Source organism: Rhinoderma darwinii, chromosome 12 (genome assembly GCF_050947455.1).
Source record: "Rhinoderma darwinii isolate aRhiDar2 chromosome 12, aRhiDar2.hap1, whole genome shotgun sequence".
Lineage (NCBI taxonomy): Eukaryota > Metazoa > Chordata > Amphibia > Anura > Rhinodermatidae > Rhinoderma > Rhinoderma darwinii.
The window spans coordinates 62,759,740-62,784,815 of record NC_134698.1 but is presented as its reverse complement, the minus strand read 5'-3'; the positions used below and the strand labels follow the sequence as shown (position 1 = coordinate 62,784,815).

The 25,076-nt window shown below is 41.2% G+C and overlaps 1 protein-coding gene across 6 annotated transcripts; it reads left to right on the top strand.

Moving 5' to 3' along the window:
• The first annotated feature begins 3,845 nt into the window (after positions 1-3,845).
• On the top strand, positions 3,846-22,653 carry LOC142665320 (FERM domain-containing protein 4B-like). Of its 6 annotated transcripts, none has more exons than XR_012851471.1 (7): positions 3,846-3,928; positions 11,778-11,835; positions 18,735-18,821; positions 19,183-19,309; positions 20,144-20,244; positions 21,513-21,597; positions 22,049-22,653. XR_012851471.1 is itself a non-coding variant. In XM_075845000.1 (6 exons), exons 1-5 carry the CDS (start codon positions 3,873-3,875, stop codon positions 21,566-21,568), a joined length of 348 nt encoding a protein of 115 aa, XP_075701115.1. In that variant the 5' UTR covers positions 3,852-3,872; the 3' UTR covers positions 21,569-21,597; positions 22,049-22,653. The 6 variants fall into 6 exon arrangements, 2 of the variants coding, with proteins under 2 accessions (XP_075701115.1, XP_075701116.1); XR_012851469.1 differs by lacking the exons at positions 3,846-3,928; positions 11,778-11,835 and adding exons at positions 14,795-17,006; positions 17,288-17,419; XM_075845000.1 differs by lacking the exon at positions 19,183-19,309 and having other exon boundaries at positions 3,852-3,928; positions 18,745-18,821.
• Positions 22,654-25,076: the final 2,423 nt, after the last annotated feature.

The window sequence follows — 25,076 nt, the reverse complement described above, 5'->3', positions numbered from 1 at the left end:
CCTGGGACTGATGGGTTTCCCGTGGAAATGTACAAACAATATAGTGATTTGTTATTGCCACACATATTGTCGATGTTTCAGGAGGCAGAGGAGAGGGGGAGACTACTGGCTTATATGATCGAGGCACTCATTGTTGTTCTTCTGAAACCGGATAAAGACCCCGGGTGCACGGAATCTTACCGTCCAATTTCCCTACTTCCCACGGATATTAAACTGCTGGCTAAAGTCTTGGCCCTTTGGTTGTGGGGGGGGGGGGGGTTGTTACTTCCCTGGTGCACGATGATCAAGTGGGCTTTATGCCATCTAAATTCAGTGCTATTAATATTCGACGCTTGTTCCTGAATCTCCAGGCGGTCCCGGATAATCCTGGTAGTAGAGTGGTGTTGTCCCTAGACGCTGCTAGGGCGTTTGATAGTTTGGAATGGAGTTATTTGTGGGCCGTCCTGGAGAGAATGGTATTTGGGGCCGATTTATCTCTCGGGTAAAAATTATGTATACTGCGCCTCAGGCTCGGGTGAATAATTTGGTTTCTGATGTTTTTGTTCTGGAAAGAGGCACAGGGCAGGGGTGTCCTTTATCCCTTTACTCTTTGCTCTGGCCATAGAACCTTTGGCAATTAAACTTAGGATGACTTCAGAAATAGTGGGGTTTAAGTATGGAGGGTTGGAGGAGAAAGTGGCCTTGTATGCTGATGATATTCTTTTGTTTTTGGGGGATGCGGGAGAATCCTTGTCTCAGGCTGTCAGTACTATCACTCTGTTTGGTGAAATCTCCGGTCTCACTATTAATTGGAATAAGTCGGCTATGCTTCCTGTGGATCCGTTAGTAGAGTCTCTGCCATCTATTCTGGCTATGGTTCCTGTCACATCGCAATTCAAATACTTAGGGGTGCAGATTACCCGTCAGGTCTTAGCTTTTATTCCTCTGAACATGTTGGCGCTTCTGGGAAAGTTCAAAAAGAGGACCGAAGCCTGGGGTAAATTGCCGTTGGGATTGGTGGGCAGAATCAGTTTGTTGAAAATTATTTTAATGCCGCAATTACTCTATGTACTCCATAATTCGCCGGTCTGGATCCCTAAATCTCTGTTCTGCAGAATTGATCACATTTTTTGTGGATTTATATGGGGAAGAGGTACGGCCAGAATTAAGCTAGAAACATTACAGATGCCCACTGACGAGGGGGGTTTGCCAGTTCCTAACCCTCAGATAAACTTTTTGGTGGCGCAGTTGCAACATTTTAAGGGTTGGGGGATGTCAGACTGTGGAGGTTCCAGTGGTAAAATATTAACATATTTGTTGAGTAATGGCTCTTTACTTTCCTTGCTCGAGGTACAGCGATTTAGACTTCCGCCTGTTCCGATGCCGACAATTTCCTTAATGCATAGAGTCTGGTGGAAGTCCAGGGAAATCCAAGGTATCACAAGGATTACTCGGCTCACTCCTTTATGGCGGAATGTCCAGGCATGAGAGTTATATCAATTTCAGAGGTTTGAGCAATGGGAGTCTGCCGGAGTTATTTTAATTTCTCATGTGTATAAGGAGGGTGTACTTAAGTCTTTTCAACCTATGAAGGAGGAGTTTGCTTTACCTAACACTTTCTTTTATCAGTATTTGCAGTTGCGGCATGCTTTGACGGCGCAGTATGGAGAGTCCCCACCAGACATCCAGGCTTCTGTGGTTTTGAATGTGCTTGAAACTGGCGGTAATATGAAGGGTGTTATTTCATTCATCTATGGACAATTGTTAGGCTATATGTCAGAGTCCCCTCTGGAGCGGATGAGGGGAAAGTTTTATAGGGGTACTGGGAAGAGGTATTTGCGCTGGTGGATAGGGTGTTTGCTACTCAGGTGCCACGTGTCCCGTTAGTGGGTGTCCTGGGGTATGTTGCTGAGCTTGAGGTGTCTGCTCCACAAAAACTGGCAGTTCAAAAGGTTTCATATCAGGCTCGTAAATTGATAGCTATGGGCTGGCTGGATTCCAGTGCGCCGTCTCATAGGGAGCTGATTAATCATATGAATAGCGTGATTCTGATGGAAAGGGGAATATATCTCAAGCGCAATGACCCCAGAAAATTTGAAGGTCAGTGGTCAAAGTGGGTAGGGACACCGGGGCTTCCTTCAGCTTCCCTTATGACTTCTTTGTTACCTGGTCTTATATAACATCTTCCTTATTAATTGGTGCAGCTTTGAAAGGGATTTTATGTGGACTTGGGAGGGGGAGGGGCGAAATGTTGTTTCAAGTACATTGTTGATGTGCATGGTGCTCTTGACATGGGGAGGGGTGTGTTGGGGGGAGGGAGGGGGATGTTATTGTCTTTTGAAATGTTTGTATATTTTGGAAAATGTACCAATAAAAACTATTTTATTTTAAAAAAAAACTGTTCCTGAATAATACCACTATACTGTTAATGAATAATGCCATACACCATACTCTTACTGAATAATAACTCAAAACCATGACCACATATTACTATAACATAGTTACTGAATAATGCTACCATACTATTACTGAATAATACCACTGTTCTACACAGGCGCTTTGCAGACCATATTAGTGATTGCAGTACAGTTAAATTCAGTGGCTCACAGGTGACATATTCTCTTATTGGAGTCGTTCACTTTCCCTTTTCCAATCTGGTCAAACCCCCATGACGACTTCTTCCAGCCTCGACTTGTCTCTGCAGATTTTCCAGCAACCCCTTCACCTATTTCCAAGCAGTAATAGTGCCCCTAAAGACCAGCACTGTAATGGTGCTCACCGTAGTGCCCACACAGTAATAATTCTACCACACAGTAGTAATGTCCCCATTTGTGGCCATACACTGTAGTAGTCCTCTTTTGTGCCCCATATAGTAGTTAGGTGCCCCTATATAGTAGAAAGGTGCCCCCATAGAGTAGATAGGTGCCCACATACAGTAGATAGGCCCCACTATTGCTAGGCCCCACTTATAGTATTTAGGCCTATATATAGTAGATTGGTGCCCCTATATAGTAGAGAGGCCCCCATATAGCAGATAGATGCCCCATATAGTTTTTAGGCCCCCAAATAGTAAATAGGTGCCCTCATAAAGTAGATAGGCTCCATACAGTAGTTTGGTGCCCTCATATAATAGATAAGTGACCCCATATAGTAGTAAGGTGCCCTGACATAGTACTTAGGTGCCCCATATAGTATATAGGTGCCCCATATAATAGTTAGACCCCCCAATATAGTAGTTAGGCTCCAAATAGTAGTTAGGCCCCATATAGTAGTAAGGTCCCATATAGTAGTTATGTGCCCTCATATAGTAAATAGTTGTTTCCATATAATAGCAAGAGTGCCCCATATAGTACATAAGTGCCTCCATATAGTTGTTAGACCACCTCCTTCATTAATAGTTCCCCTTTTGTACTGATATAAATAAAAAATATATATATTGAAACTCAAATAACCCTGTTCCCATGATGATCTGCTGTGTCTACTGCTTACTGCCAGTTGCAGGCGTCGTGATGCAGTGACATCATCATGCCGCCTGCGCAGGGTGGTCAGGCTGGCGTCCTTAGCAACCCCTAGCAAATTTCAGGCCAAAAACAGACTTACCAGAGTTAGTAGTGGGGAAGGAAGCCGATAACTCTCTGCTCCGCCATAATAAGCAGCTCTCGCATAGGGGCCCTTTTCCTATGGTTGTGGTCGCACGCACCCCCCGTGACCATGATCATTACGCCTCTCCTTGTCACTTGAGAACGACCTACCTTGAAGTTTGAGTATGTGGTGTAAATGAAAAATGCACCGCTGAGAGTTGGAAATTCATCCTCTACCAGGAAAAACCAACAATATTTTCTCTTTCTTCTTTGTTTTTCTGCAGCAATGAAAATGCACAGAAATATCTGAAAATGCTGCCAGCGCTGCCCACTAGAACGATACGGGAGCGCCCGTCTCTCACATATTGGTATGTATACAGGTATACAAGCTGCATTACCTCAGTTGTACAACCCATACCTTGTAGTGTGTGGATAGTAGATGATCACATGTAGTTGTCAGGTTTAGACAAATACTATTGTAGTACATGAGATTACAGTAATGGATCGCATTTATGTAGTAGTCCAGTCTTATGTTAATAAAGCTTTCCTTATTATATAGTAGCCTGTCTGTGATCAGCTGTCATTGACAGGGGAAGGCGAGCATAGCCATACATTTGTAATGCAGGTGATATTACATTATAGCGATTAAAATAAATGGCGGACCGGGGGGCGTGGCTAGCGGAGCAACGGAGCGGACGCGTCTGGAGGGAGCTCCGAGTATATGTAACACATTTACCCCATTATCACGGAGAAAGGGGGTCTCCCAGCACAATTAAACATACCGGAGAGAAACAAGGAGTAAATCCCTGCTCCGGGGACACCTTTCAGAGAGTCCGAGATTGATTGTGCCGTCGCGGCCTAACAACGACCGGAGACCAGGGAGTGGATTTGGAGCCGCATCCGGCCCGGAAGCGCGCATGCAGCTGAAATATCAGCAGGATCTCCTGGACATCGCTCATCTTGCCTCATCTGAGCTCAGGAGAGCTCTCAGGTACCAATAAAACCGTTAGGCCTCTAGCAGCCTCACTCCAAGTAGAAGCCGGGGACTAGATTTATCAAGAAAAAGAAAAGAGAAGGGGGAAAATTTTTTTTTTTTAAAAAAACACCCTCAGGCAGTTGGACAGGAAGTGCTTCTTTTCCTGGGACAAAGGACTCGGCTCAATGTAAGAGCAAGGTGAAAGCTACCCACCAGGAACAAAATATCCCTTGCATAAACATAAAGGGTTAACAGTATCTGAATGCACCTGAACAGGAATATCCATAAATAGATTTATAACCTTAAATAACAAGGAATAGCAAAGCTCCTCTCCTGCTAGACCACATATCCTCTGATTAACTACATAGTCCAAGCATCGGGAGGTTTGTGTATACCGCACTCAGGACTTAAAATTAAAATACAAACTAATTGCACAAACCAATTAACATTTGGACTCTAATAACTCGGACCCACAGCTCCAAAATACATTACCTGAAAGAAATCCAGATCATGTGTTGCTATAGGACTCCTGAAATGCCCTAATCTTATAATACCTTCTTCCAGCAAGTTGAATAAGGGGAATACAGATCACAATGGGGAAACCCATAAAAGGTTCAAATGAAGAACAAGCCAGGACTGGTAAAACTCCAAAAAAAGGACAAGAGGCTGAAATCACCAGTAAAAAGCTGACCTTTGAAGAAAATCAAAGCTCAAGATCGGAAAAGGATAAAATTAAAGATAATTTTGCCACTTCAAGCTGGTCAGACAGTGATGAAGAACAACCAACTACACACGATACAGCTGACCTTAAGGAATATATAAAAGCACTACCTACAACAGACTGCATAAGGGGACTATTTAAAGAATTCACCCAGACAGTAAAAGAGGAAATATCGGAAATGAGGAATGATGTCAAACAAGCCTTTACTAGAATACAATCACTGGAGGACACCTGCACTCAAGTCATTTCACATGCGGAAAGAATATCTGAGATACTCATTGATAAACAAAATGAATCATACCTACAAAGGTTACATATAGATGACCTTGAAAATAGGTCTAGAAGAAATAACCTAAGAATAAGAGGTATCCCCGAAACAGTCGCAGACAAAGAAATCACTAAGGTACTCACACATATATTCAACGCACTCCTGGGGAAAGAAGGAAATACCGAAGTAGGTCTTGAAAGAGCTCACAGGGTTTTTAGACCCAGATCGGTTGGACCGGACAAACCAAGAGACATTCTTTGTTGCTTACAAAGCTTCAGAATGAAAGAGGAAATACTGCACAAAGCAAGATATGCGAGGAAAATAGAATACGAAGAAAGCTAAATTGTCATATTTCAAGACCTCTCCAAACTGACTTTGGACCTAAGACGGCAATTACAACCGCTAACCAAGACATTAAGAGAGAGAAACATTCTATACAGGTGGATGTTCCCCTTTGGCCTGGCTATATCTCTACACAATAAAACACTGACTATCAAAACACCAGAAGACTTGGAATTTGTTCTCAACAAATTAGACCTCTCTCATCTACAAATACCAGACTGGACTCGCTCAGAAGATGAATTTAACTTTCCACAACTTCCAAAACAGGATAACTGGGAAACAGCTACCCCAAGGAAAACAAAGAAGATGAAAAAGTCCGATCCGGAAGCCGGGAAAACTCGGAAAAGATGAGGAAGATAGAAAATTACTTCAAATATCCTTTTGCAAAATTTAATTGATATTGTCACATCTGTATGTTTATTATAATTCGTTAGACTTGCTGGAAGAATTTGGTTCTAAAATGTAAATGATTTCTCTTGCTACGCAAACTTTTTCGGGTTTAGATACCACCCCCCCCCCCCCCCCCGGGAAATTTGATTTATGCTATAAACCCCCGGTCGAGATTGGAATGATGTCCAATAGATCTCTACCGGCAGCATATTTGTGTTAGATATATACAAATATACCAACAATCATACGTTCACCCTATCTAAAACACACCCAATTGTTTAAGATGTGTTTAATTCTTGTTATTACTGTTCTGTCTCTGCTGAATTTTACTATTAGAACAAATTATATGTACTATTTAAATAATGGCTGAACTTAAAATAGCTACATACAATGTTAAAGGCATCAATGTCCCTAGTAAGAGACTACAAATACTTCAATTCCTAGAAAAGGAGAAAATAGACATAGCCTTTTTACAAGAAACCCACTTCAAAAAGAATTATACCCCATTAACAAAAAATAAAATATTCACGAAATGGTACAACTCTTCAACACCCCTTAAAAGATCTAAGGGTGTCGCCATCATCCTAAATAAAAAAGTTCCCTTCACCTGTAAAGATGTGTTACTGGATACTGAAGGTAGATATGTTCTTTTGAAGGGGTATATATTTGGTAAAACATTCACATTCGCAATCTATACGTGCCTAATAATAACCAAGAGAAATTCATCAAACAATTGATGCAAAAACTGGAACAATTCAAGGAAGGTGAATAGATTTTAGGAGGCGACTTTAATATCCCACTCCAACCCTCAATAGACACTTCTAACAATAGTTTATCAATTTCATATAAAAAACTTAAATGTATAAAAAAAACTACTTGCTGAAGCTCACTTGGTAGATTCATGGAGAATTAAAAATCCTTCTAGCCGAGATTATTCATTTTACTCGGCGGTCCACAAAAAATATTCTAGAATAGACTACCTATTGGTACCTCACTCTCTTATCAGCACGATAACACAAGTAAAATATGGTTCTATCACACAGTCTGACCACGCTCCACTTTTGTTACTCCTTTCTTTTACACAAAAACAAAATGGCAATTATTATAATTGGAAATTAAACGACAGTTTGCTCATTAATAAAGAAGACAAAACCTACATACTCTCACGTATAAAAGACTATTTTCTAGACAACTGTCCAGACAACATATGTAACTCGAATATCTGGGAAGCTCATAAAGCTGTAATAAGAGGCTTTCTAATTGAACTAGGCACTAGGAAAAAAAAGAAACAAACAAACAAATTACAAACATTTTAGAAAAAATAAAAGTATTGGAATTGAAACATAAGAAATCACTATGTATAAAATCAGAAAAGGAACTATTCAAATTGCGTGCAGAATTGAAGGAGCTACTGAACTACAATACCGAAAAAAACTTCTACTTTGCGAAGTTCAAAAGGTACATGGCAGCAGACAAATGTGGAAAGAGACTAGCCAATGTAATCAGAAAAGAACATTCAAATACATTTATACCTAAAATAAAAGATAAAAGAAACACACTACTGCATACAACGGAAGATATATCTAGGGAATTCTGTGGCTTCTACTCAGAACTATACCATTTAAAAAATCAAGACCAAACACCGATTAAAAAAACAGATCTAATAAATAAATTACTTGACAAAATAACTCTCCCTCATATTTCAGAGACTCAAAGTCAAATACTAACCTCTCCTTTCACAAAACAAGAAATAGAGAACGCCATAAATAATAGTCCGAAAGGTAAAAGCCCAGGTCCAGACGGGTACTCTATGGCATACTATAAAATATTTAGAGACACTCTATCCCCCTTTCTGACACAGTATTTCAACACAATAGACTTAAATAACCCCTTCCGTAAAGAGTCACTGACTGCTCACATTACCCTAATACCTAAAGAAGGAAAAGATCCCACCCTTTGCGGTAATTACAGACCCATCTCTCTGATAAATAATGATGTAAAACTTTTCGCAAAAATAATCGCAAATAGAATTAAACAATGTCTACCTAACATAATTAACCTAGAACAAGTGGGCTTTACACCAGGCAGGGAAGCCAAAGATAACACGGTTAGGATTCTGAATGTGATTCAAGTAGCCAGGAGTAAAAACGTTCCTATCGCTCTTCTGACTACTGATGCCGAAAAGGCATTTGACAGAGTAGACTGGTTGTTCCTAAAATTGACACTACAAAAATTTGGCCTTCCATCTACATTTATAGACAAGATCATGGCCTTGTACAAAAATCCATCCGCGAAACTCAAAATAAACGGAGAATTCTCACCTCAAATAGAAATAAAGAACGGCACAAGACAAGGTTGTCCATTGTCACCATTGTTGTTTATAATGACCATGGAAGTCCTGGCCCAAATGATTAGGGAAAACAGGGAGATTACTGGACTTATGTGTAATAAAGTAGAACACAAGACCGCCGCATTTGCAGACGATATGCTAATCATCTTATCAAATAAAAAAAAATCGATTAATGCCCTATTACAAGAGTTCAAAATATTTGGAGAAGTCTCTAACTTCAAAGTTAATACAACAAAATCAGAATTGCTAAATGTAAACATAGACCCCAAAAAGTGGAAGGAAATGTCTAAGAACTTCCCCTTTAAAAACAACTGACATTACATACCTGGGTACGAAGATAAATAATTCCTATAAAGATCTCTTCGATTTAAATTATAAACCACTGCTGACTAGAATAGAAGCGGATTTGGAGAAATGGAATACTTTACCAATCTCGTGGTTCGGAAGAAATAACATTATAAAAACGGTAATATTACCAAAAATACTTTATCTACTACAAGTGCTACCAATTGACATCCCTCTGTCATTTTTCAATAAACTGAAAAAGATAACAACGAAATTTATATGGCAAGCTAAAGGATGTAGAATTAAATACTCAACACTTATAAAAAACAAAAAAGCAGGTGGAATTGGCCTACCAGACATAGAAAACGACAAAAACACTGTTCACCTATGCAGATATATGGAGTGGCAAAGCTCTACGAAACGCAAGCTCTGGGTCGAACTCGAGCTGAGTTTACTACAAATTAAAGTTGAAGATATCATATGGCCAACACCATATAATAGATTTAAATATTTTGATATACTCAACCCTTTGACTAATCAAACTATTAGAACATGGCACAAACTGAACAAAAAACACCAATTTATACGTAATATAAGTATTCACACACCAATTTATTATCTGATACCGAATAAACTCAAAAAAATTAAGAGGAAATTATCCACGAACACGAAAAAAGCTTTACTCTCAGCAAGTAAGTTTATTTTAAACAAGAAGCTGATTACAATGGAAGAAATGGAAACTGCATCTCCTAATATTAAGTTGGATGAGCAGACATTCAATATAATTGCCGACTCAATTAAGGCCTTTCGGCCGGATATTCTAGATACAAGTTCAGTTAATTTGTTCACTAACTTTTACACCTCTAAGATTGTGCCTAAAAAGACAGTTTCAAAAATGTATCAACTTCTCATCAATAACTCAGAAACACCCTCTTTCATGACAAAATGGGAAAGAGAATTAGGTAAAATGTTCACTAGGGAACAGACAGACCGAATTTTAAAAAACTCGCAGTCCACTTCCAGTTCTACAAAAATACAAGAACTAAACTATAAAGTAATAGCACGTTGGTACAAAACACCAGAGCTTCTGAATAGAATAGATCCCAACCAAAGCCCAACATGCTGGCGCTGCAAAAAAGAAACAGGGAATCTGTCACACATCTGGTTTAACTGTGATCTAATCAAGCCATTCTGGGAGAAAATAGAAACAACCATAAATACCGTTGAAGATATCAATATCACTTTGACATTAGAATTAGTAATCCTAAATCTGGACATGTCATACCGGATCATAAACCACAATTCCTTAATTCCCCACCTCCTAAACGCTGCGAAACTTATAATTGCTAGACACTGGAAGGAGACAGACACGCCATCCACCTCGGAATGGATTGCCGAGGTCTGCTCGGTACAGTCAGTTGAAAAAACAAAATGGTCAATTGAACAAAACCTAGACAAATATTACAGGATTTGGAATAGATGGATAGACATCCAGAACACAGATGCTTTGCATAACATAATGGGATAGATCACATTACAAACTTCCAAACCAAAATTAAATTGGTACCAACAACGAAATATGTATAACTTGAAGTGCATGTAACTTTACGAGGAAAGTATATATATAGCTTTCTGATTTTGATGTAATGCAGCAGAGACAACTGTTAATTGTTAATTTGTTTCTTTGTATTTGTTTATTATGTTACCCCTGTCCCCCACCCATTTCTTTCTGTACCCTTATCCATCCCCCCTCCTTACTATGTCTTAAAAATGTAAACAAATAAAAAATGTACAAAAAAAATAAATAAATGGCGGACCATGTAATGCATGGGTATCCCAGGTCAGCCAGAGCGCGAGCTTCACTGGTGATCAGCTGTGATTGACAGGGGAAGGTGCGCCTAGCCATACATTTTAAGCTTAGATACAGGGCTCCAGCAGACAGTATTCTTATACTTACCCTCCTCGCTCCTGACTCGGCTCCAAATGCATCTCAAGTCCTGACATCATTCAGCATAACGCAGGTTATGCTGACATTTATTTATGTCCTGTAGCAATTGACCCCCCGAAAGCAAAACCTCTGGAAGTGTGGAGACATGTGCTGCCATATTTCATTACATCCACAGATGAAGTACAGTATCCATACATAGAGATTTGTGTACTCACTCCTGGACTAGTTCTTCTGAGCATACCCTGTGTGTGTTATCTTCAACTAAATGTATTTGTATAATGCCAGTGGTCTCCGGAAAGAATAAGTGCAACAGCAGATAAATTCTCACCTGCCTGATTTCCCTGCCCCTGACCAGTCCCCATCAACAGCAGAATTGAGCTACAAATAATAGATATACAGTATGTTATACTTAAAGAGGACCTTCCATCTGCCCAAAAAACTGCAGTTGACACCTTAGTTAGATTGCAGGCGCCTCACAGATTCTGATGCTTTTTATTTTTTTCTTCTTGCCCCAACCATTGCTTTGATATTGGTGCCGTTAGTTCTGGTGTCCGATATGCATATGAAGGCTTTGACTGTCAAGTGGGCGTTTACCCCTTAGTTTAGTTACCCTTTAAATAATTTCTTCTGTCCATCTTTGAAGGCAAATGGTTTATTTCCCCGCAGAAATGCTGGGGGGCAGAAGTTCTGCCAGAGCATCATCATTATGCGCCACCACCAGACCCTCTGCTTGTCTCCACAGCAGCATGGACATCCAGAGTAGTCACCTGTCACCATAGCTAGTCTTATGAATATTGATTCAAAACAGTTGCCTGCAGTGTGTTGTCCAGTAGATGCGCCCATACGTCTGTCGCAACGACAAGCATGGCATTAATTTTATCGTGTTCATTATTTTGAATAACAATTTTTCTTCTTTCTGCAGGAACCCCATCTGCAGGAACATGAAAATAATGGAAGCTCTGCCCACATATGGTGGTCATTACTACAAAGTAAAGGTCAGTGACCGTTTCTCTATAAACACATCCATACAATCGTGATTTTCTTGTTCACAGATTTCATTACTAGCCCATGAGGACCCTTAAAGGGGTTTATGGCACATCCACAGGATATGGCATAAATGTCTGTTAGATGCCAGCTCTAGGACCCGCACTTATCTCTAGAACGGGGCCCCGTCCTACCTTATCTGTTTCCAGTGCTTCCCGGCTACTGTCTGACGAGGTGGTCTGAAGATTCGGAAACAGCCGAGCTCTCTGAGCTACGCTGTTTTCGTAACTCCCATAGAAGTAAATGGTAGTTACGGGAACAGTGTAGCACAGCGAACAATGCTGTTTCCGGGAATTAGGCGCTACGGAAACAGCGTAGCTCGCCGTGCTATGCTGATTCTGTAACACCTTTTCACTTCTATGGGAGTTACAGGAACAGCATAGCTCAGCGAGCTCTGCTGTTTCCATAACTCCCGACCACCTCGTCAGACAGTGACCATTAAACACCAGGAGCCGGACAAGGTAGGATGGGGATCAGAGGTCCCCTGTTATATTGATAGGTGCAGGTCCCAGAGGTGGGAGCCGCATCTATCGGACATTTATGGCATATCCTATGGGTATGCCATAATTGTGCAAGATGGGAACACCCATTTAATAAAGAGAAAAGAATTGGCCATGCTTTTCCAGTTTTTGGTTGCTGTATGCTGAAAGTTTTCATATTTCTCTCATTTCCTTTGTATGCTTTAGCTTGGCATTGTGCTGCATCCCCTGGGCTGCTTTAGCTTCACTTATCTTTACTCCAATTGTTTTCTACACAGATAGGAGGGGACATTTTGATGCTAAAATTGTAATAATAACAAGTCATTAAAAGCTATTTCAATATAAATTAAAAAACAAAATGTCTATGGATACAAGTCGTTGCGTTTTCTTCTTGTGGGAGATTGTAAAAATGTTTATTTAATTTGATAGTTAACTCGAGACACATCCCTATAAGTAATGGATGTATAACTTTACGGGTTGATATCACATGGGTGGTGATTTATGATCTTGATCCCTATGACAAATTGAATGATATCTTTAGCGATTAGTACTTATAAAAAAATAAAATGAATCCCTCTACGGATTGGTCCCCCTTGGGAAGTGGATTGTTGGCCATGTAGGTTTGATCCCGGCCTCATGCACACGACCGTAAAAACTCCCGTTATTACGGGTCGTAATCACGACCCGTAATAACGGGCTCATAGACTTCTATTGGCGACGGGTGCCTTCCCGTTTTCTCACGGGAAGGTGCCCGTTCCGTTAAAAAAGATAGAACATGTCCTATTTCTGGCCGTAATAACGGCACGGACAGTCCATAGAAGTCTATGGAGCTCTCGTAATAACGGGTGGCTACATGTGTGCACCCGTCATTACGGCAGCGTTGCTAAGCGACGTCAGTAAATAGTCACTGTCCAGGGAGCTGAAAGAGTTAACTGATCGGCAGTAACTCTTTCAGCACCCTGGACAGTGACTACCGATCAGTATAAACCTGTAAAAAATAAAAATAAAAGACGTTCATACTTACCGGCAACTTCCTGCTTCCTCCAGTCCGGTCTCCCGCCCGTTGCCTTGGTGACGCGTCCCTCTCGACATCCGGCCCGACGTCCTGGATGACGTTTCAGGCCATGTGATCGCTGCAGCCAATCACAGGTCAATCACAGGCTGCAGCGGTCACATGGACTGCCGCGTCATCCAGGGATGTCGGGCTGGATGTGAAGAGAGGGACGCGTCACCAAGACAACGGCCGGGTAAGTATGAATTTCTTTAACTTTTATTACAGAAAAGGCTGTCCCTTCTCTCTATCCTGCACTGATAGAGAGAAGGGGCTGCCGATTAGTGCAGTGCTATTTAAACGTGCTCGTAAATACGGGTGGAATACGTGTGACACCGGACCCATATTTACGAGCACGGGTTCGTAAATACTGGTGCAAAACGGGTGGAATACGTGTGACACCGGACCCGTATTTACGCCAGTATTTACGGGTGGGAAAAAATACGGTCGTGTGCATGAAGCCTAAGAGCGATAAATGCCGACCTCTAGCAGCGGATCCAGAATTCCTCCATGTTACCGAGTAGTTTATAGAGTGCAAATATGTGGATGCATACAGATGTTATATATATATATATATATATATATATATATATATATATATGTATACTCTATAAGACCTTACTAGGGATCATGCATTTTGCTACTATGTTACATGTTTGTACCTCACATTATTATATAGATTGCAGCTTACACTTTTCGACTGACCCTACTGTGTGGCATGTAAGGACTTGATAAAAAAAACATTACATTTGTGGTCTGTGTTTTTTTAGCAAAGAGAAGTAGGAAAACTTTTTCTTTCAGTGGTTATACAGGGGACCAGCCACATGTGATTCCCAATACAATTTTTCTGGTAGTTTCACAAGATCACAGCGCACTCCTATAACCTATGTACTGTATATAAGGCAGTGAGGAGCAGCTGTTGGGAGCGCTATCACGTCTCTACCATCCCCCTCAACAGAAAAAAAATCAAACATTTTTTATTCTTTTGTTTTAAATTGCACCTGTGAACAGTACAGATAATGTGCACTACAGATCCCAGCAGGATCCTCTACTCATCAGGAGGAAATCAACTACACAGATTTATATTTAGACTGTTAAAGCCATAACATCTTGACTGGCTGTTTATCCAACAGAGAAAATGGAAGAAACACATTGGGATCAATGCTGTTCAAAATCTTTCCTTTCCAATCCATGAAAATTTGTATTTTCTAACCTACAACTGGTACTGTGAGAGCTTGAATCTGATTGGATGCCATGAGCAGCAGCACTTAGGACCTTGATGCTATGTACAGCATTATTACATCACAGAAGCGTCGTCATCCAGTCACGGAATACTCAGCAAGAACGGTCAGTGCGAGGCAACCATCGAGGAGAGAGGAGCTAAGCACTACTGAGCAAGCGTTTGCCCGGCTGGGCTCTTATTTCTTTCTTTTATTTCTTATTTCTTTGTTTTATTTGTTACATTTTTGTTTCTTTTATATCTTCCAGACACACACTTCTTCTGAGTGTGTGGAGGAAGAGGCAGCCGGATGGCTGCAACGGGGGCTGGAGGAAAACTCCGGCCCCGGAGACAACGTCTCGGGAGGTCCCCATACAGCCAGCAGCCTAAAAATCATCAGAGGCAAACTGGCTTTTTTGAACAGTTAAAGGCAGCATTAAGTGTCGTGCCAATTCTGAAACACTTGTGGACAACACCTGTGAAAGAATCGGGCCGATACGTGAGGCTAAAATCTCCACCACCACCACCAAGATCTGTAGCCACCACCTGCGCAGCAAAAGAGGAAAAAAGGAACGTCAGGTACCAAAGCCCACTATAACACAAGGTGTGATTCGGACCACTGCCCCATTGCCCAGTGAACCATCGGCCTGGGAGAAGTTTCTACCAAGACGGTCATCGGTCTTGCCACCTCACAGAGGGTCAGCAGCGGCAGGAACATCGAGGGTCCGCAGTGCACCTTACGCCTTACCACCGCGCATTAAGGTGACTGCGAGACAACTGCCTGACTCCCCACTATGGTTCCCTGGAGGTTCTGCATCTCGTAAGATCTTAAGAGCTATGCTGAACACACCCTTGGTTGATGACGGCAGGTCATATGTGAGTGATGAGGGAAACTTCGTGAGGTATACTGAAACTGGAGACATCATCTTTCCAGAGAGAGAGTACCAAAATATCCTTTTGCTGCAGAAAAATGTAGTGGTGGAGTCACCTCAAGTGTGCCAGTAACATCCTATTGCACTAGCTGCTTTTACATGATTGATTTCCCGGTTTTGATCTTGGCTTGTATATTTGACTATTCTATTTGACTGCCGCCTGCCCTGACCGCTGCCTGTTCTTTGACTACGCTTGTTTGCTGCCTGCCCTGACCTCGGCCTGATTATTGACTACGCTTGTTTGCTGCCTGCCCTGACCTCGGCCTGATTATTGACCATGCTTGTTTGCTGCCTGCCCTGACCTCGGCCTGATTATTGACCATGCTTGTTTGCTGCCTGCCCTGACCTTTGCTTGAGTAATGACTATTCTTCTGCCTGACGATTTGGTACCTTGTTCTAAATGCCTGCAGATGTGCTAGTCCTGGCTACAGGCAGGCTCCACTGTCATGCTGCACCTCAGGGCATATCCCGCAAGACAGCTTTAGTGCCCCCCTGCTTTCCAGGTAGACCCGGTAGAGCCTTTGTTTTCTTGCGTCCCTGCTGCTAATAGACAGTCAGGCCGAGATGAAAGTACAGAGTGCTAACCATTACACTATGGAACGTGACCTCTAGACCAGACTCGTAGTCCACAGGGGAACTCTCCACTACTGCCTGACTTCCCCTTTGTATGTCCTTAGAGCCTCCTCCTAGCACACGGGTCCATCCAGGATAGAAGGCAGATAAGGGCAATTATCCTCATTAGTCCTTTTCCAAAGCTGGAGAACTGAAGCTAGCCTGGATGTGAGGCACCATGCTTGGTTGCAGCCACCAGGTCTGGCTAAGTTAATAACCAGGATAATGGGAGCTTAATTACTGTTGAGGGCAACTAGGAGGATGTTGAAGAAATTGTTGAGTTTTTTAAAAAGAGGAATTGCTCCAATCAGGAGACCATTGCCAAATTACAGAATGAACGGAAAAATAAGGAAATGGAGGAAGTAATGGAGGAAAACAATTATGGACTGTTATGCTGGCAACGGGTGCCACTCCTGCCAGTGGTCTCCTACCTGCCCCACCACTGGGCTGGTTCCTCTGCTGTGCACAGCTGCCAGCGTCTCCATCCTACCTCTCCTCATGCTCATGGATGCATCTGCCTTTTCAAAAACCTCCTATCCAGTTCCTGTGGCTCCAGACCAATTAAAGGTGCCTCCTCTGATCATCTGGTTCCTGAGCAACTTTGGTGCAACCTAGTTGGGTTCTACGAAGGTTCATGTTTGCATCTTGATACCAGTCCGCACTTCACTAACTGCTTCCAGTTTGTATCCAGGTATCTGCTATCAGTCTATACGCAGTATCACAGCACCTTCTACAGCTCTGAAAATCTTAAAGAAATGGAGGCTCCTGTCTAATCACTACCGAGAAACTCAGTCTTCACCATCATAAAAGAATAATCCTGCTAAACCAGGTCTGTATCCAGATACTCGCTACCAGTCTGCATCCAATCCCTACTCAACCACACTTGACAGAAGAATCCTGGCTTTGGTCTCTAAATCTCCAACTTAATCAGAATTCTGCCTCCAGATGTCTCTACTGTAGAGAAAACACCAGTCTCAATACTGAAAAATCTTCTTCCAGAGTTGGACTATTTGAAATAATCTCATAATTACATCAAGATCAAGGCCTTCAAATAGGGCCTTCCCATCAAACTAGTAATCTCGAAAAATCGCCATCATTATGTCATCACAGCACCTGCTACAGCTCAGAAAGTCTTGAAGAAATGGAGGCTCCTTCTCACCACCGAGAAACTCAGTCTCCACCATCAGAAAAGAATAATCCTGGGAAACGCAATCATGAATGGACTATAATTGGATCGTGATGGTAAGTCTAAATACTCACTGTTTTACCTGATGATAGTTTATTAGGTTTTAATATTCTTCACATGATGTTGTTTCAATATTCTGTAGTCTGAACATATATTCACTCTACCACTCTCATTGCTTTACCTTGACCTTTTAGGCTGTATTCACACGTTGCATTCATGTCTTGTTTTTTGCCAAGATTCCATGCAAAAAAATGCAGCTTTTTTGCAAAACCATTGTGTTTTTGTTGTTATTTAGTGAAAATTGCAGCAAAAACTGTGATTTGACCGCAATCTTTGAACACAGCTTTAACTATACACTTTGTTGTGATGCGTAATTGAAAGTAAGGCCCTGTTCACATTATGTTATAGCTTTCTGAATGGACTCCCGACGTGTACCTCCGGCGGTAGGCTGAAACGTATCGCACTGTTTAGGTATACAGTGCCTGGGGAAGCTCCTGACGTGATTGCTCATATATAAAGAGTGACGTCAGGAGCTACAATGCTGGGTCCCTGGTCAGAGCATCGCAACCACTCTGGCCGAGGACTCCGGTCTTGGGGAAGCCCATTGATGTCACTGTCTATACATGGGTAGTGACGTCAAAAGCTTTTCAATGCCAGAGTCCCCGGCCAGAGCGTAGGCAATTTTAATAAATCCAGCGCCGCTTTAGGTGTCCATACTGGTTGTCAGCCAGCTAGAGCTATTCTTGAGAATGCTAAGTAACTTCACACAGGAGGACAACTCAAAGCTTATATTTAATGGCAATATTTTCATTTTAGGGGGAAATGTTCATTAATTATCAACATGTCTAGTGATGATCTTTATCTTTACCATTACGTTTATTGTTAAGAATGTATCAGGCAGAATGCCTCCCGCTACATTTATAGGGCTTGTCTTATCATGACAACATCTTTCTATATTGAGTCCGGCCCAGTGATCAGCTGATTGCCATGAGTCCTGTTATAAACCCTGAAATACACATGCAGCGGCCACTGCAGGGGAAATGTAGTATTACATGTCAGCCATTCAAATGAATGTCCATCCATGTCATACATGTTCAGACCAAGTCCGCCCAAATGAGAGGTGCTGTTTGCACAGTCCCGCTAATAGAGGAGGGGGGATCACAAGAGTGGGATATTCCTCGATGACATCCATATGCCTTAATAGGGAATATGGACAGGGGTTGTGCTGATAAGACAATCCCTATAATAACTTTCGCCCTGCCAAACCAATGTGTTAACAAGTCAGTGCACTGGGCAGGCGACCAATAGTATTTGCTTTACTTCCAAAAACAACTAAAACTTTGATACATTTGATAAAACTTTTCTTTCCAGTCTTACTAAGACAAGCAAGAATCCCCTGGGAATTAACTACAAGGAATTTGGACAATATGATATAAAAGACAAGATAAAACATGGAAGGTATGTTCTCTTACAGGCTCCGATGAAATAGCCTGTGTCTAAACCAGTGGTCACCAACCTGTGGCTCAGCAGCTGTTGTAAAACTACAACTCTCAGCATTCCCTTATACTCTGAGTTATATTTTGGAACCGCTGCGGAGCCGCAGGTTGCCGAGCACCAGTCTAAAACATAATCAGTATCACCTGTCTGTAAACTGTACTCATGTACATTGCAGTAACTATAGTCCAAACTGTCCATAGTCATTACATTGTGTACATTATAAAATAACATTACTTATTAAAGGTTATGATGGTTTGACTCACAGCACATATACTATCACCTATAATGTCACCTTTCTAGTATTTATTACATTTTTGCGCAGGTTGTGATTTGTGACCCCAAATTTTGTTATCACCGATAAGCTATAAGCGTAACCTACACACTATCCTGCTGCAACAGAGGTCGTCTACACAGCGAGTTCACTCTTCACTGAACCCCTAGTACAAGCAGTAAGTTCTCCGTCATTAATATGTTATTAGATATCTACCTATTTCATAATAGCACGGCATTGTCTCTCCTGATATCTGTATTTCTTATGTATATTGACATCGCTGCATCTGGCGGTTTAAAATGTCCTCTCATCATTATATACTTGGTATATGGGGTCTTCTTGTACAGTGTAGAATTGGAGCACATTGTATAATTGCCTCATGTTAGTCATAGTCATTAGGATGATATATATATATATATTTATATATATATATATAGATATATATATATATAGATATATATATATATATATATATATACATATACAACTGCTTATCAGGTAATTGTATACATTACACATGCTGGAATGCTTTGGGACACGCTGCAATAGTGTGAGGGGCAGAGTATTCAGTCATTTATATTAAGCTTATGGAATTGCTTGAGAGGCAATTACACTGGGATGTGTTCCTGTATAAGTAACCCCTAGGGGTATGACAATATATGTTTCTTCCAGATGGGATTTTGACGTTTCTAACAATATTCTTACCCTGATATTACCCTTTGGTCATCTTGGTAACTGTTATTCTAGAATTTTTCTAACTAATTTTTGTTTTGTTTTTGTAAATCTTCTGGAAATCTGTTATACGGTGACAACATGTACGCTGATTATTTGGTCTTTTTTACCTAAAGATTGTTTGGAAAAAAACATAACTTTAGAACTCAGGATTGCTTTCAAATACTAGAAAAGTAAATTGTATATTATATAAGTGCCAAGATTCTCTTTTGCAGGATATTATTACAGTCTTAGCCATTGTAACTGTTGGGGGTCACTTTCTGGCACTATTGTTTTTAAGGACAGTATTGAGTCGTGGCTGGAAGAAGTCATCATGTCGGTCTAGATCGGACAGAGAAGAAAAGGGAAAGAGAACGACTCCAATCATAGAAGACGTCATCTGTAAGTAAAAACCTTTCCCACCAATGTGTCTAAAAAATTCTCTCTAAAAATATAGAATTGTTCTTATGATGTTTAACCCCTTGCCGACATGTGATGTATAGTTACGTCATAGCCGGCAAGGGGAAGTATGGAGCATGCTTACAGCTGAGCCCGCTCCATACTAAGTAAGTGTTTGCTGCATGTTACTGCTGACACTTCAAAGTAATGGGCTGAATCGGAGATGACTCAGATTCTGCTCGTTTAACCCCTTAGATGCTGCACATCTAAACCATTAGAAAGGGGAAGGCCCCCTCCAACATCCTATCGCCCCCACCGCGCCGTTAAAATGCTAAAAACAATGGAGGAATCGCTGTTTTTTCCCAGTACATTGTATGGTACAACAAATGGTAATCAACAACTCGTCCTGCAAAAAACAAGCCTTCATACGGCTATATCGACTGAAAAATAAAAAAAGTTATAGCTTTTGGAAGGTGGGGAGAAAAAAATAAAAATTAAAAAATAAAAATGGTTGCGATGGCAAGGGAGTAATAGAATGTGTAGACATTGTAAGATATTTTACAATGTTTAGGAAGGGAGGGGGATAAAGCCTTTGTACTATGCTTACCAATGTGTTAAAATTGCCCAGTAATAGTTTTTTTTGAACAGGGGGTGCCCCACAATGACATCCTTATGCTCTAATAGGGCATGTGGAAAAGTCTTCATGAGACAACCATATTAATTTGCTTTTCCATGAGGCCCCTATAGATTGCAGTCACAGAACTTTTTGTGTGCTCTCTACAGGGCAGCACACTTTTATCTAGAAAAGCCTGATCATCCTGAGCTTCCTGGTTCAGGAATTGAATATCAGAGTGAGGTAAAATCCGATCCTGCAGTCAAGGGCATTTTTTATGTTTGCACCAGTGCCTACCTTGCCAAGCATTCTGTTTGGTGAAACCATCTGCCCATAGTATGGTTGCATCATCAAGAGTTTGCATACAGAATGTCAGAGAGATACATTGGAAGGGCAGGGTAATTAGTTGCCCTACCCCCATTTCAGCCCTTCAGGAGACCATTTAGTGGGTGCAATATTATGGTCTCTATAAATTGACTTACCTGTACTGTATATTATCTTTGTATTGACCTAGGTATATTTACATTAATATAATTGTATTTAGTAAAATGTAATATTGCAAAATTCAGTAAGATTTGTGCTTACATTGAACGCTGAGATTGCAATGTATCTTAGAGCAACTCAACAGAACTCTCATTTTATTTCAATATATTTCCAGGCACAGAAATCCAAGTCTCTGTCCGTTGTGCCCCTTATGTTTTAGGCAACCAGTGATTTGCACATTTTCTCACCATTCATCACAGGTAATGACAGAAAGCAATGGAGACTATTAGGGAAATCAATGTGTAAAGAATTTAATATCGCAGTCATCTGATACCTATGATCAGTAGCAGAGCAAAATAATTCATAATACAATGCAGAAAAAATAAATATGTTTTATATATATATATATATATATATATATATATATATAGTTTGTCTTTAAAATTATCAAAATATTTCTCTGTTATCTATTAATATATATATATATATATATTTATTTATTTATTTTTAAATTTATACTAAATATGTGCCATTCTTTAATGCTGGCAATGTGCAAGACAACTGGGCTACATTCTTCTGGAAGTGACGTATGGAAGTATAGTATGCATCCCAGGCCTTTGTGGTGCGTACCATACTTTCATGCGTCACTTCAATCTATAATTATTATTGTTTTTTAATTATTATTGAGTTTATGATTTCTTTTTCCATTAGAGAACTGTTGACAGTCAAGATTCTAATGAAACCCGAATTAAGGCACCATTGGTGGAATCAGCTGAGAGTAGCACCAGCACCTTCCAGCAACAAACCCCTGAGGAGGCCAACATTCCGGCTACATCAAGAGTGGTTGCAGACATGCAGCCAAGTCGGTTTGCACCGCGATGCAGAAAGGGGCATGGTGATACTGCACTCACAACCAATCTTGATACTCAAACCATGATTGACACCCGTCAGAGCAACAACAAAGGTTCCTTAGGCAATCTTTCTTCTAAGTCTCGCACCCCATCTCCGACGCGCCACAAGACCGCCAGCTACGCTGTCAGAACATGCTGATGGCAGTGTTGGAGATCTCTGCTGGTCCAAACGACCCTTGGGACCTGTACCAGCATGTGGAGCAGTACAGATGGCTGGTGGCATGTTCTTCTACTCTGACCCATCACACAACTGGACCCCCACAACAACGCTCTAACCATTACCGGCTGTATGACAGTTCTCCCTCCGTCCCTGTTCAGAGGGTAGTAGTTCGGTAACACCAGCACCGTGAACTGTTTGACATGTGAGTTTTTTTTTGCTCTGCACAGAGTCTTGTAAATGTTGTTTTTGCACTATGTTCGTGCTACTTGTTTAATTTGTTTATCGAATATAAATGTTCTTGAAAAAAAATGTCTGCTGTCATTTTTAAGTTACTAATTTTGGGATTGTGTGGTTGGGGGACTTTACAATTTTAGAATTGGTGATCAGATCGGTGTTGGAACCACACCACGCAACACCGCTGAACTACAGTTTAGTTGTTCCGGCGCTGGGGCTAGAATAAAACAGCTGATCTACAGTGGTGCCTGACGTGGTTCAAAATCCCTTGCAGCCACACGTTGGTTGGTTGGTTGGTTGGTTTGGTGGGTTGCCTATAAGGGCTTGTTCACATTTGCGTTGGAGGCTTAGTTCAGGGATTTGTCGCAGGTAGTAGAGAAAATTCCTGCATGCAGGATTTTTTTTCTTTGCTAAAAATGTGTTCTTCTGAACAACTTAAAGTAAGACACTAAAACAACAAGTTCTGATGTGAACTCCAGCCTACCTCAGTAAAGACAATAGATTGAGCCGGAAACAGAAAGATGCACCCATTGTGTTGTGGCCGAGACGGCTTGTTGCAGCCGTAGCCTTACGTTTTCTAAGTTTGATGAAATACATCAAAACCACAACACAGTGGATTTTATTATTTCCAGCAGAGTCAGTTGTGTAGACGTGCTCATTTCATTTGAGATCTAAAAGACAGAGAAAATTAAATTAACAGATGCTACTTAAATTTACATTGGTCCAATATTGTTTGGATGATAGAATATGAACACTCTGAAGCGAAAAATTTCCTAGTTCCTTACTTTTTTATTTGAATGCGGTATTGGAAAGTGTGTTTGACAAAATGTCAATTTTATATATATATATATGTATATATATATATATATATATATATATATATATATATATATATATATATATATATATATAGTAAAATTGTGTTGTTACAAATATAAAATAAATAATAATTTTGTCAATAATAACTCAGCTCGCCAGCCCGTGTAAAGGGTCCTCATTTTCTTGTGAGTCCCTACACTAAGTAAACAGGAACATTGAAACAAACTAGAAAAAAAGGCAAACTAAACAGTCCAGAGTCCAAATTAATGACTACCATGGATAGTGTTAAGCTGCCATGGAACTGCTCCCTCAGAGCTGAGGACGTAGTAGCCAGTCCTGATGATTCAGGTCGTACATGCAGGGTCTGGTCCGAAGTGTCCGGTGAAGTAGTCACGTATTGGTCCAGATCGTCATCCAAGGCAGCATCGTGGATCCTGGTGAAATTGTAGAGGACCACAGAGACTTGAATCACCATTGTCCGGATCCATCTGTATGGACAACATGAACACCCTCCATTTGTTGGAAAGTATTCCCAGGCGCACTCCACATATCGACCAGCTCTGGTCAGCAGGTGTTCTAAAATGTGCCTCCTGTTGTCCAAATCACGTCTTGGGAAGAGCCGCATCACATAGGGTGACAGAAAAAATCCTTAGCTAACATGACAAATGGGGCCAGTGTTTCCGAAAGATTCAGGCTGTTGACTGGGTTCTGGTAGGGCGAGGTAGTTGGCTTGAAACAGTACACATAATCTGGGAGACCTGAATATACGTGCATCAGCAAAGCTCCCTTAGGCCCCGATATCCACAATTACAAACCGGTACCTACTGTCAGCCAAGATCAACTGCATTAGGGAGACATAATCCTTGTAATTGAAGTACCGGGACCCTGAGTGAGGCGGCTTCTTAACACGTTTTTATTTTCCTTTAATCGCCCAAATGCAATTAGAAAACTGCGCTGTATCGTAGAAGACCTCAAGAAATCCAAATCCAGTCATCTGCTTTGGGCTGTGGCATCACCACCCTCTGAGTTTCTGTAAGATCTTTTCGCAGGTCACTTGTCATCTGCCTGCATCGTTCCACTGGAGCAGGCCTGGTCAGAAAACACCAGGCGTGCATCGCTGGAGGATGGTGTGGGAACGGAGACAGATGAGTGTGCTTGTTGTGGCATGGGACACTATATACACACTTTACCCACCACTTGTACGTTCGCAGCTGCAATCCCGGAGGGAAGTCAGGATTACAACATATGGTTGCCAATGGAGCATGTGGTGAATTTAAGCAATACCTACTAGCAAGTGCATCCCACAATCCAAGCATTTGTGATAATATTGGTGACATTTACTGGGGGTCTCCCCGAGGGCGGAGCCACAATATAATCTCAAGCGGTATATGCCCGCACGCAACACTCTCCAGCTGCACCCATTGAGGACAATATGGTTTCATATAGATTTCCGTCATTTGTGCCATTCCTGCTGAGTGATAATAATGTAGAAGATGCGGGACCCCCAATCCCCCCGCCACTCCGAGAGTATACATCATATTTTTAAGAATGCGGGATCGTTTCTTACCCAAAATGAATACCATTATTTTGAACTGTAAGACCTGTATATCCTTGC

Excerpts from the sequence above, each read along its gene's own strand:
- LOC142665320 (XM_075845000.1), top strand. The coding sequence starts at position 3,873 with ATGCTGCCAGCGCTGCCCACTAGAACGATACGGGAGCGCCCGTCTCTC. Across the intron at positions 3,929-11,777 it reads CGCCCGTCTCTCACATATTG|GAACATGAAAATAATGGAAG; the intron begins GTATGTATACAG and ends CCCCATCTGCAG. Across the intron at positions 11,836-18,744 it reads GTCATTACTACAAAGTAAAG|ACAAGCAAGAATCCCCTGGG; the intron begins GTCAGTGACCGT and ends AGTCTTACTAAG.